General features: G+C 38.9%; 1 protein-coding gene across 1 annotated transcript; it reads left to right on the top strand.

The window, feature by feature from the left end:
- The first annotated feature begins 656 nt into the window (after nt 1-656).
- Nucleotides 657-11,690, top strand: LOC103722131 (SNF1-related protein kinase regulatory subunit beta-1-like). Its single transcript, XM_008812575.5, has 4 exons — nt 657-880; nt 10,280-10,461; nt 10,619-10,781; nt 11,070-11,690. Exons 1-4 carry the CDS (start codon nt 695-697, stop codon nt 11,382-11,384), a joined length of 846 nt encoding a protein of 281 aa, XP_008810797.1. The 5' UTR covers nt 657-694; the 3' UTR covers nt 11,385-11,690.
- Nucleotides 11,691-12,180: the final 490 nt, after the last annotated feature.

The following is a 12,180-nucleotide window of genomic DNA, read 5'->3' as shown; positions in this document are numbered from 1 at the left end:
TACCCTTCGTCTTCAGCATCCTCCCCGCCGCTCGATTTCAGGTCAGCGGCGTCCAGGGGCGTCGCGGGGGTCGTCGGGGCCAAGGATGGTGAGGGGAGCTTCCAAGACTTCCAGGGCCCTTGATCGCTAACTAAGGAAGAGGAGGAGGGTCCTATGGAGCCAATGTGGAGGGGGGCTTTGAAGCCTTCCATGGGTCCTTGATCGCTGACTATGGAGGAGGAGGAGGGTGCCATGGAGCTTTGGGTAGAGCTGTAGAGATAAAAGAGGAAGGGGAAAATGGGAAAACTGAAGAGGATGGGGAGTTGCAGACAGTGACCACGGGAAAAAAAAAACACCGTTTGCATCAAATTATAAACAGATTAAACGGGATAAACGGATCAAACAACTAAAACCTGTATCCGACCCAATTAATAAATAGATTAAACGGGTCAACCTATTTACAACCCGTATCTGTTTAGGCCAAACATGAACATATTTATGATGGGTCGAACACGGATTGAATTGACGGATCGGATCATATTTTACCACCCCTAAGATTCATAGCGATACGTACCATGAAAATTAGTAAATTTATCCATTTATATCGGCTAATATAATGGGGTTAGATTTTTACATATGGGATCGAGGGTAATTCTCTTTCGCCGTAAATAAACACCCTTTCGCTTCGGTTCAGATCTCATCTCCGAAATCGAAGATGGGGAACGTCGCCGGGAAGGAGGAACTGGAGAACGGTGATGACCCCTCCGTGAGATCGGACGGCGATGGGGGCCTCCCGCCTTACTCCAATCACGTCCGGCGAGCCAACTCGGCGGACTCCATGGGGAGCACGACGCTGGAGGGCCCCGGGCGGTCCCGATCCCCTCTCATGTTCTCTCCCCAGGTGATGATTTCACCTCGTCGATTGGTCTGATTTGTTTTCTTGATTCATAGAGGAAACCAATCTTTTGGTGTCATCTATTTCCTTCTTTAATAAGTTTTTCAATTTAGAGTGCTGGCAAAAGATTTAGCAAATCGATTCATAGTTGGTTCAATTTTTGGATTTAGTTGGAATCAGTTTCGTTTTTCTTTTCCTTTTCCCTTTTCTCCTTGCTTTTTAAATGCGCAATGGCTGGTATGCTCTGGTTTATTTTGTTAGGGAGTGGTTGTTTTGTGAAGGATGCGGATGGGTGATGTGGATGGAGAAACGAGCTTAGTCAAATTGTTGGTTTTCTTGTTTTGTATCACCTTTTTATTTAGAGGAGTAACTAGCTAGTCAGGTGAAATTGAGGGTTTTCATTGGGATCAATAGGCAAATATTGTAACACTGGGTAGGCTTTGCAGTTCATATGAATTATGCAAATATGAAAAAATTGTTGGGAGACTATTGGTCTTTGATAACTCGATGAGGGGCATAACTAGGCATGTTGGCATCTCTCCTTTTGCTGGTAAATTAATTTTAAATTTTCTTGTACTTAATGTTGCTTTTGAAGTGATTCTGTCTGTTATATAACAACCTAATAAAATAATTATCTGGTTGTATTCTTGAGTAACCACTTGTAGGCCTTTAACGCAGGTTGTTTCGACAGGTAACCTATTGCCACATAAAAGTAGAGTGAAGAAATGAAAGTGGTTAAGGTTCTAGATGAGTGCGTGATTCATTGCATTAAGCTGATGAATTCATGAGTTTTGGTGTGCCAGATATCATGATCATGGGAAGCAAAAGATTGGACATATTGAAACCTACATGAACTGATTTAACATAGGCTTTCCCTTTTCGTGCTAGATGTTTTGCTGATTGTGCAGTTTATAGTGTCTTTTGATTGCATGCTACGTATGGTTTCCATCTTAGATGACATGGATGTCGCATGAGGACAATAATATCAAATTCTTGTTTATAACCATCTGTATATACTCTTTATCTTCTGCATCTAGATATTTTGTTTCAGTGTATTATTAAAATAAACCAATTTAATTGTTTAACCAATGCTTTTGAACTGACATGGTAAACACCAGCAATCTTCAAACCATTATGTGTCTTATCAAGTATATGGCTTGTCCATTTACATATCAACACTAAGTGGGCAGTGTTTACTAAAATAAACTAGCTAGAGAGATAGTTAAGTTGCAAGTAATATCTTGATAAAATATGCTAGAGATTGGTCTTTGACTTGTATCTTGTTATTTCTATCATGTCATTTAGTGTGATGGGTAGAAGAACTGATTTGTTGAACCTTTTTTCTCTAAATCGAATTCCATGGTCTTCCTAATTTTTTGCATATGATCAATTTATTTTTTATTGTCCTTCATCTTTTAAATTTCAATTCTCCAACTCACATGTTACCTTTTACTGATAAAGTCTGTCGGAATAATGTTAACAGCTTATAACTAATTTTTTTGAAGAAGAAAATCATAAACAATATGGAGAGATCGTGATGGTATGCTCCCTTTAGCATGCGTCTTACAAGAGAAGTAAGAATAACAAAATATGTAAAATGAGTAACATATGCACAGGCATCAAAATACCTATGACCCGATACCCTTCCAAACTATATGCACAGGCTTGAAATTTTTGACATGCAGCAATGCTTATTAGGTAAGCTTTCATGCTGTGTGAGTTGTTAGTTTGGGTTGTGGGGTCCTTTTCACACCCATTAGTTATAGGTCTACATGATGCCTGATGAATGCTTGATTTTAATGATGTGGGTAGGAACATTCAATGGAAGGGCTTGATATTAAGTCTAGGGCATTAATCAATGCTACCAAGATTGTGGTCAAATCATAAATCAAGAGGGAACCATATTAGATTGGATTGTGGTTTGAATCTTGGATCATAAGATTTTTTTAAAATTTCTTTAAAAAATTTAAAAATTATAAAAGAAATGCAAAACTGAGAATATGAGTCAAATATATTTAGAGGAATGGAGAATAAAAAGCCATAGAGATAGGACGTCTATTTTTATCATCAAAAGTACATATATGTCATGTTCAAAGAAACAAATATATAGATATAGATATATGTATGTATATGCCTACATATGTATATATGAATACACACATTAGGTTTGTAGAAGATCCCACAAAGCGAGAAAGATCCGAGAAAATCAATCATGTAACCATATCATCATTCCTTAATCCCTGATTCCTTTCGCCCCAGGTGAGGCTTTCTTTCTCCTTCTATGCTTTCTAATTCGATGAGAAACTCTCAAATATGGTACAAAGCAGTCATATTCGTGCTTTCCTATTTCGTCAGAAAAATCAGATAAGCTGAGTCCTATATCTCTACTAGGAGAGTCTATGGCAACCTCTCTATTCTTCCAAGTTAATTCGAGTTCTCGGTAGGATCACCTGAGATTTCACATATCTTGCATCTGTACATCTTCCAATCCAAGACATTCTTGACTTTTTAGATGCATTCTCATCTTCTTCTATATGCCTTACATGTACTTGTACAATGCAAACGCACATACACACTATAATGTATGGAAATGTCCAATGCACATTAAAAAAATTTATTTAATTGTGAAAGAGGGGAGAAAATGTGGGAAAAGAATAAAACAAGATACAAGGTATTTCTTTTTTTAACCATGTTTATAGATTAACATTACATATTAGAAAATTATAACAAAGTAAACAAAGAAAAGGTAATAGTTAATATTATGTATTTCCCTCTCACATTTTAATCTAACAAAAGTTCTAGTATAAGTATTGAGTTGGGAGAGGAGGGCTAGATAAGGGTGGATGATAGGTTAGGGATTAGGGATAAGATGGAGGTGGGAAAAGCGAGCTAGATGAGTTAGATAGAAACGGGGACTACTAGTGGGTTAGAGAGAGATGGGAAAAGTGTTGTTTTTGGTGCATGAGAGAGAGAGAGAGAGAGAGGAATAGGAGGGGGAATTTAAGATAGGAATGTGGACTGAGCACAAGGAGATAAAGATGAGGTAGTTATGTAAATGAGTATGATTAGAGAGGTATTTAAGTTTATTTTTAGTGGGTTTGTTGTCCTATAAGTGAACTACATATTTTAAAGAGACATGAGAACATTCTTGAGAGAGAGGTCCAACCTTATCCTATATTGTGAAGGGGAGAACTTCAATTATAATAAATTTCAATGTGATTGGTATTAGGAAACTGTATATTCCAACTTTAACCATTGACATAATATTTTTAATATTAAATTCTAATAAACATATTAACTATTGTTCATCTGAAGGACAATTTTGATAGATCCAATGACCCCAAATCCCTCGTTTTAATATACTCAACTCAACTATTTTAAATTCAATTGTCTTTTAAATAGGAATATTTTAGGAAAAGAATAAGATTTTGGTATATGGTTGTAAAAAAATATAGAAGCTTTTCCCCTCCTTTTAACTCCATGAACTCGAGGTAATGGGCTTGCTAATTTTACATTTTCGAGGCTTATTAACCATAAGTGGATAATTTAAAAGTTATGTAGTCATTGATTATAGAAAATGAACTTCCACATGATTTAATATGTAAACAACATAAGCAAGGTTGATTTTATGATCTCCTATAAGCCACAACATAATCTAGACTAAGGATTGTTGTGCTGGTACTAAAGCCTGTACGGTTGCCCAACGGTATGGTATGGTACCCCCTATGCCGTTCTGTGCCGGGCTCATACTGACACAATAGAGAGGGCAGCGGAGAGGAAGAATGGGAGAGAGGAAAAGAGAGAGAGGGGGGGAGGGAGGTAGAGGGAGAGGAAGGGAGGGAGAGAGAGGAAGAAAGCCAGTGGAGTGCAGCCCGACATGACAGAGAGGGTGGAGGAGAGGGAGAATGGGAGAGAGGAAGAGAGATTGGGGGAGAGGGAGAGGGAGAGGGAGGAAGGGAGGGAGAGAGGGGGAGGGTGGCGGATAGTCGGCAGAGGGCTGGGGAGGGGCGCAGAGGTGTGGTGGGGCCCTACCCTTCGGTTTTTCTATTTCGTTCAAAATCGGGGTCCTCGAGAGGGGCCCTTTCTTTATTTTGAAGAGTATAAGGAAAGTTGGCAACCTCCTTGCCGATGTCACTTATCAGGGTTTGAAAAAGGAATCGATCATGATTTGGAACCTATACCTAAAACAGATAATAAAGAACCATATGACTAAATTACCTGAGATGCCTATGCCTATAAGAAATCTTAGAGCCACCCATTATCTAGGGTAACAGCTCCTGGTGCAACAATAAGTACCAGCTTAACTTGGGGGGTGGTGAGTTAGTAGTAGTAGGCAGGGGAATATCTATGTTTCATTCGTCTGAAGGTGAAAAAAAGATAAAACTAATTATTGATCAAAATAAGAGTTTGAAACTAAGGACTAATCAAATCGAGCTCATCGATTTACCAAGTTAATTTGTGAACTCTTCAAAATAAAAAAGCCCCCCCCCCCCCCCCTTTGACACTCTTATTTCGAACAAAACAAAAAAATCAGAGAGGGAGCCCCTCCTCCATCTCTCTACGCCCCTCCTCGGCCCTCCATCAGCCATCCATTGCCTACTTCACTTAAACTCTTCAAAATAAATTCCCCCTTTGGGACTCCTATTTCGAACGAAACGGGAGAACTGGAGGGGGAGCCCCTCCTCCATCTCCCTACGCCCCTCCTCGGCCATCCGCCACCCTTCCTCTTCCTCTCCCTCCCCCCTCTCTCTCTTTTCCTCTCTTTTCTTCTCTCTCTTCTCCTTCTTTGCCGGTTTCTTGATTTAAAGGCCAGAACCATCCTGGTCCATTGTCGGTACAGCTTGGTAGCTCCGAATCGGACGGTTCGAGATGGTTTTACCGATGCTGATCTAGACCTTATGATCCTAATTAATCCCAATCCAGGGATTAAATGTCGATTGTCTAGGGCCGTTTTGATTTATATTATAAGATTTTGGTTGTAAATTATTAGACTTAACAGCTGCATTAATTGCATGGAAATAATTTTAACCATCATGTCTTGTTCTGGCTATTTGGGATGGCTATTGTGATCCTTTTTTGCTATCATACCTATTAAGTACAGGTTCTTCCAAATTCGCCCTCTCAACTTTCATTAATGTTAGCTTAGGTCTGTCACATGTTTTCCTAGGCTATTGGACACAAATTAAAGCACCACTTCTCATCACATTCTCAAAACTTTTCCTAGGCTAGTGCGGCACCAATACGGGGTCCGGTACCGGTATGACAAACCTTGATCTCTATATTAATTTTTTTTTGATTAAAACATTAATTTGCTTATTCTAAGATCTATATTGATTCCTTTCTTAGTATTTTGCTGCATTTTACAAATTTCTGTGCTCAATAGTTAATTTAATCTGTTTTAAAATCTGCAGCTGACCTTTCAATTGAGCCCAACATACCTTGTGTTCCCTTTTCCTATTAGCTCCTCACTCCAAAACCCTAGACAATTTTTTTTTTTTTGCACTACCATTTGTTGATAAATTCAGTTCTGTTATTTTCTGTCCTGTTCTCAGGACTTTGAACAGCATGCATGAAAACTGTTCTACCCCACAAAATATCCTAACTCTAGGGTCCTCTCATGCAACGCAGGCCAACCCTAAGTGGTCCTACAACCTTCTCCTTGTGATTTGTTCAACATTTTTGAAACTAACAACCTTTTTTCCATTTTGCATTTTCATTGTTTTATGTGGTATTGCTGACTTATTAAAGCCTTACTTGCCACGTGTCCATCCATGATAGGGAGGTCGATTTTATGCCTTATCATATGCTCTCCACTTGCGAGCTCGAGCCGTTTTCTTTGGCTCGAGCGAAGGAAGTAGTTAGATTACTCGTTGACCTGTTTCATGATCAAACATTTTGAGTGTTATTGAAAGCAATTTTGTTTCTGCCTTGTACTATAATGTCTATATTTGAGTTTGGCTTAGTGAGGCTGAGGTGCTTTTAGAAGTATGCTCTAAGAGGTTTGATGTATTTGTGGTCGGCTCGAACCTTTGCCGTTCGCTCCTAGCATTGCTAGGCTGCCACTACGGTTAATGGCTACGAGAGATGGATCTCTTCAGACCTCAAACCCTCATGGGCGGCAAAGTTAGTCCAACTAGAATGCCACTATGGTCGATGGCTACGATGGAGATAGATCTCCTTGGACCCCAAACCTTTGAGAGTGTCAAAGTTGGCCCGACCTTGTTTTTTGGCCTTAGGTAGACAAGCTACTGCTTTGGTTGATGGCTGTGGGAGATGGATCTCCTCAATCCCCAAACCCCTAAGGGCCGCAAAGTTGGCTTAACCATAGTTTTGGTTCTTAACAGTCATAATGTTGTCGTTCTGGTTGATGTCGGTTTTTTATCTTGGGGCCTTCATTCCCATCCTAAAGAAGTTGGGTTATAGGAGTTTAGCTCGCTAGATCTTCAATTGGTTGGGATTTTGGATAGCTATTACCCGATCGGATGTGCTTCCTCCTATCTGAGTTTAGTTTTTTCTAGGACTTTCCTCCTCTTGGTTGGTATTATATCACCATTTTCGATCCAATACCTAGCTTGAGCTAGGATTTTTTTGCACGATCGGACCTGCCTTTGTGCGTGGATGGATTCAGGTATTGAATTTTTGAGGGATTGTAAGATGTGAAAGCTAGACTTTGTACATTTGAAATCATTTAATGGTGGCCAGATCATAAATAATCAATTTAAATATATTGATTTGAGGTGCTCGCGGACGCATCGATGGTGAGATGGTTGCCGAAGATGCTTAGATCCTGTGGAGGGAGAAGATTGGATACTTCCTCATTTCCTATAGATTTCACCATTCTGTTGATGTTGATGCCAAATCCTGCCCGACTATGGTTGTCTGGAGGGTGCTAGTCAATCCATGGAGGGATGCTGATGTGCACACAAAAAGAAGAGAAAGACTTGCCAGATTGGCTTTAGTCGGGCCCTCCGATGCCTAAGTCGGGAAGGGCTTTAAAACAATAGTTGAAAATAGAAAATATATGAGAAAAGATTAGTGTAGAATAGTCGGGCCTTCCGATGCCTAAGGCTCGGCCTTCTCTCCTCGGCCCCAACCTCCACCTTGGCCTCGGCCTTCACCTTAGTCTACCATGCCAACTGGCCTGCCAAAACAATAGAGTAGAATGATGGATGAGGGTTTGAGAGCCTCTCACCATTAGAGCTTTGAGCTTCAGTGCCTCTCCCTTTTGGGTCCCTTGGCCTTGTTTATTGAGGCATGGGAGTAAGGATTCATTACAATTGGATATACGTAAATCAAGGGATGATCCATTACTCCTTCCTTTTGAGCCATAACCTCCTTTCTTATGAACCATAACCATCCTTTCATTTTTGGACCTTCTTAATTATAGAGCTGTAACCACCCAGAATTTAAATCTTTTAAAAATTGCTTGCCATGTGTCCATGCATGATGGAGAGGTCGGTTTTATGCCATAACAATTATCAATATGACAACTTTGTATTTCAAGACTTGTTTATGTAGCTCGATTCTCGTGTTCCTAGCTTTTTCTAGGATATATGATTATAACCGCTTAACTGCCAATATTTCTTTAAAATTATCAATCTTTTCTTCCGATCCATCTAAATTTATCCAATCCCATGCAATTACCTTTATACCCATAGCATTTGAATATAGTTCATTGAATTATGTCTTTATGTGCTTTTGCAAGATATTATAAAGACTGAAACTAATAATTCCTGGATTGATGCTATTTTATGTAAAAGGAAGTTAGTTGGTTTTCGGTAGTTCTAGTAACTTTTTCATTTTATGTATAGGTAAGTTGTCCAACACTTATATCATTGCCTGTTACAGTTCCTAAAGTACCGTAGAAGATAAGAGTTCCATAACTTATTTACTGTCCTTCCTGGTCTTGGCAATCTCTTTTATTTTTTTTTGTTTTTTTTTCATTTTCCGCATCATTAGTAAATGCTAAACATAACAGTATCTATCTTGTTGAACCAATTTCTTAGCAACATTTAAGTCAATTGGGAAATTTTAGAGCAATGCTGCTGTCATGAACTCTATTAGTAGCCTTCAAGCTTTGATCAATCTCCCTTGAAGCCAAACTGGCCTCAGTTTAGCTTCCCATCACCTTCCTCAAGCCTACTAGACCTAAACTCTTATACCCTTGAAATCACCAAACTTGAACAGGAAGGAAGAAAGGACCTTTTATAGAAATCCTAGCAAGGAGGGGACCTCCCAAGGGTCCTCTTTAAAGAGAGCCACCCCTTCACCAGATCGAAGATTAGATACTCTATTCCCCTCTTTCTTCTGATTCTATATAGTTTGTTTTTAAAGAAAATTAACTGTAATCTCAAGTTGTTTTACTGCTCCTTCCCAAATGAAATGCATTTACATCATTTGTATGAATTTTTCTTGCTGGTAGCATGGCTTCTTTACCTTTTTTTTTTGTTCGTTTCAAAATGACCTCAATATGTGCTTTCATAAGGTGAAGACAAACCATGATCACCTGACTCTAGAAGCACCTTGAGGCATATTAGATCGAATCCCTATATTATGAAAGATTCTAGTCAAGCTTCACTTGGCTTTGCTCTCATTTATTGGAGGAACAGATTATAGATGTCATCACCTATCAAGTGCATCCATAATTTGTTCCAGATCTTAGAGGAGATGAGTAGAGGCCAAGCCTAGCTAGGGCTGATCTATGGGTAGCCCCTTTTTCCAGCAACACCCTTGATCTTACTCTTTCTCTAGTTTTGTTCCATGCGTTTTTGTTTCTTCTTGTTTATGTTTTCTTTTCCTTCTAGATTAAAAAATAGGTGACTGCTCCATTACTTATTTCGGTTTATGGCCAACCCCCACAGAGACATCCACCACAGCAATATTGATTATGAATAATTAATATTTTAATCCAGCTTCAAATTTTATAGCACTAAAGAGCTTATCAGGGCCCCTATATTTATATAATCTTGCTGTTGGTTGTATTCAGTGAATAAAAACCTTCTATCAAATTTTTAAACTTTCATCACATTATATCAAAGTATAAACTCTTTTAATATATTTCCATATCTTTTATTCATTAATGAGTGACAAGGTGATAATGTCCCTTGGGGTTTCTCCTAAAGATGACTTTTACTGCTTGAAAATTCCAAGGAGGTTAAACAGCAGTATGAAGCTTTCTTCATGTGCTTAGCTTTCTCAGGAGTATGTTCTTTCAAATTTGATGAGTGACCTTCAGCTAGTATTCTAGTAAGTTCTGATACCATACTGTTAATGTGCTATGACCTTTTAGATTGTAATGGAAACTGATTCTTTCTATGAAATAAGTTACTAGCTTCCTAATTATACAATATGGCTATCATGCATGTATTGTTCCAAATGAAATTGACAGGTAACTTGATGTTTTAGATTCCTGTGCCTCCCTTGCTAAGAGCTACTGATTCCCCTCCAGTTTTTAATCAACTATGGGTGAATGAAGCACAAGAACCTTGGGATGGTCCCCTTGAAATGGGAATTCCAACAATGATATCATGGAACCTGGGAGGAAATGATGTCTTAGTAGAAGGATCATGGGACAATTGGACCACAAGGTACAGTAGGAACTGCAAGAACTTCACATTTGCATCATAATCCACTTTAAGAAATTTCATGTTTGCATAATTATTTCCAGGTTTCCTTTTCACTTTGGTTTAACATGCTGCAAAAGAATATCGAATAACCATGACAAGAATGTGTGTGGCTTTTCAGGAAGGCTCTGCAGAGGTCAGGAAAGGTCCATTCCATTTTGTTGGTCCTCCCATCTGGAGTCTACCAGTACAAATTCATTGTAGATGGAGAAAGGAGATACATTCCTGATCTTCCTTGCATAACTGATGAAATGGGCCAGATCACCAATCTCCTTGATGTCCATGTGAGTCTGCATAACCATGATTCTGCAAATAATGGTGCTTCAATATGAAACAGCATCATTAGAAACATGTTTACAATAGATAAGGTGTGAGTTGAATTCTTCATGCAGCAATATTATCCAGTCCCTTCCACGGCATAGTTGAAACAGTAGTAGTTACCGTGGCTAGAAATTTATTTTGGTGTGAAAGTGAACATCACTTCTTGCAAGCCAAAGAGTCACACTACTTGAATTTATTCTTCTTTTGGAAAGTAAATAGCTGCTTGGGTTGTCTTCTTTTTTGTAATGCAGGATTATGTTCCAGAAAATCCAGAAAGTGTTGCCGAATTTGATTCCCCATCATCACCAGACTCTAGCTACAGTTGGTCATCACCTTCAGATGAGGACTTTGCAAAGGAGCCACCAGCTGTTCCACCTCAGTTGCACCTCACTGTTCTTGGGATGCAACACTCCGAGGAAGCTTATCTGAGACCCCAACATGTAGTTCTCAACCACCTTTTCATAGAGAAAGAATGTGCTTCTCAGTCATTGGTGTCCCTTGGCTTAACTCACAGATTTCAATCCAAGTATGTGACTGTTGTCCTATACAAGCCAGTGAGAAGGTGACGGAGCATCTTTTGCGACTCTATTCATATGCAGTAGTAATGCTTTTGATGTTGCTTGAATTTTCTTTGGTTTTGGTCATGTTTTTTTCGCATTTCTCACATGGCATCGCCATCCAAATGCCTTTGCTTACTCTGTTGTACTCACGTGATGACATCATTTAAGGTTGAACAAGCTACTAGCCCCTTATGCCACATGATTCAAATTTTGACCATTGTATGCATCAAGTAACATGATGATATGTGAGCTCTTCCATTTTGTACCTACAAGTAATTGTTCTTAAATCTCATTAGTTAATACTTGGGTCTACTTTGCTTTTGAGGTAATTGAAAGTTTCAAAGGGCAGAGGAGCGCTTGATGATTCTTCAAAATCTCTCAAATGAGAGAATTTGATGCTGCAGATAGTTGTGTTCTCAATCATAAATGGCTGGTCGATGTGTAAGGATTATTCTGTTATGCCCTTGAGACATGTTTCATTTGATTGACTTAGGTTTGAACATATCATTGTTGCATGAGGTTTGACATATTTTCTTTTGTATCTTTATATGGTCTGGATGTTAACCTGTGAACAATTATCTCTGCTACAATGTTTTCTCTTTCTGCCATATGTGAAAGACCATACCTTTTGCATTACCGACATTTGATTATCTACAATTTCCAATTTTTTTTGGAGCTATAATATGCTTTTTGCAATTCTCACCTACAAGCACCTTGAAATCGCTTCCTCACTCACCATCCATTTGTTGTGCCTGTGGAGTTTGTTTAAGCTTTTCATCTGGTGTCCCTTTTTGGTGCTTCG

The sequence above is a fragment of the Phoenix dactylifera genome, chromosome 17, assembly GCF_051530095.1.
Source record: "Phoenix dactylifera cultivar Ajwa chromosome 17, Ajwa_hap1_PhDact_Kaust_v1.1, whole genome shotgun sequence".
NCBI classification, from domain to species: Eukaryota; Viridiplantae; Streptophyta; class Magnoliopsida; order Arecales; family Arecaceae; genus Phoenix; species Phoenix dactylifera.
This window is presented reverse-complemented; position numbering and strand designations above follow the sequence as displayed.

What these genes read in the sequence shown, in the direction of transcription:
- LOC103722131 (XM_008812575.5), top strand. Translation starts at nt 695, where the DNA reads ATGGGGAACGTCGCCGGGAAGGAGGAACTGGAGAACGGTGATGACCCC. An exon ending in TGGGACAATTGGACCACAAG is followed by an intron (nt 10,462 to 10,618) that starts GTACAGTAGGAA and finishes GTGGCTTTTCAG; the next exon opens with GAAGGCTCTGCAGAGGTCAG. An exon ending in CCAATCTCCTTGATGTCCAT is followed by an intron (nt 10,782 to 11,069) that starts GTGAGTCTGCAT and finishes TTTGTAATGCAG; the next exon opens with GATTATGTTCCAGAAAATCC.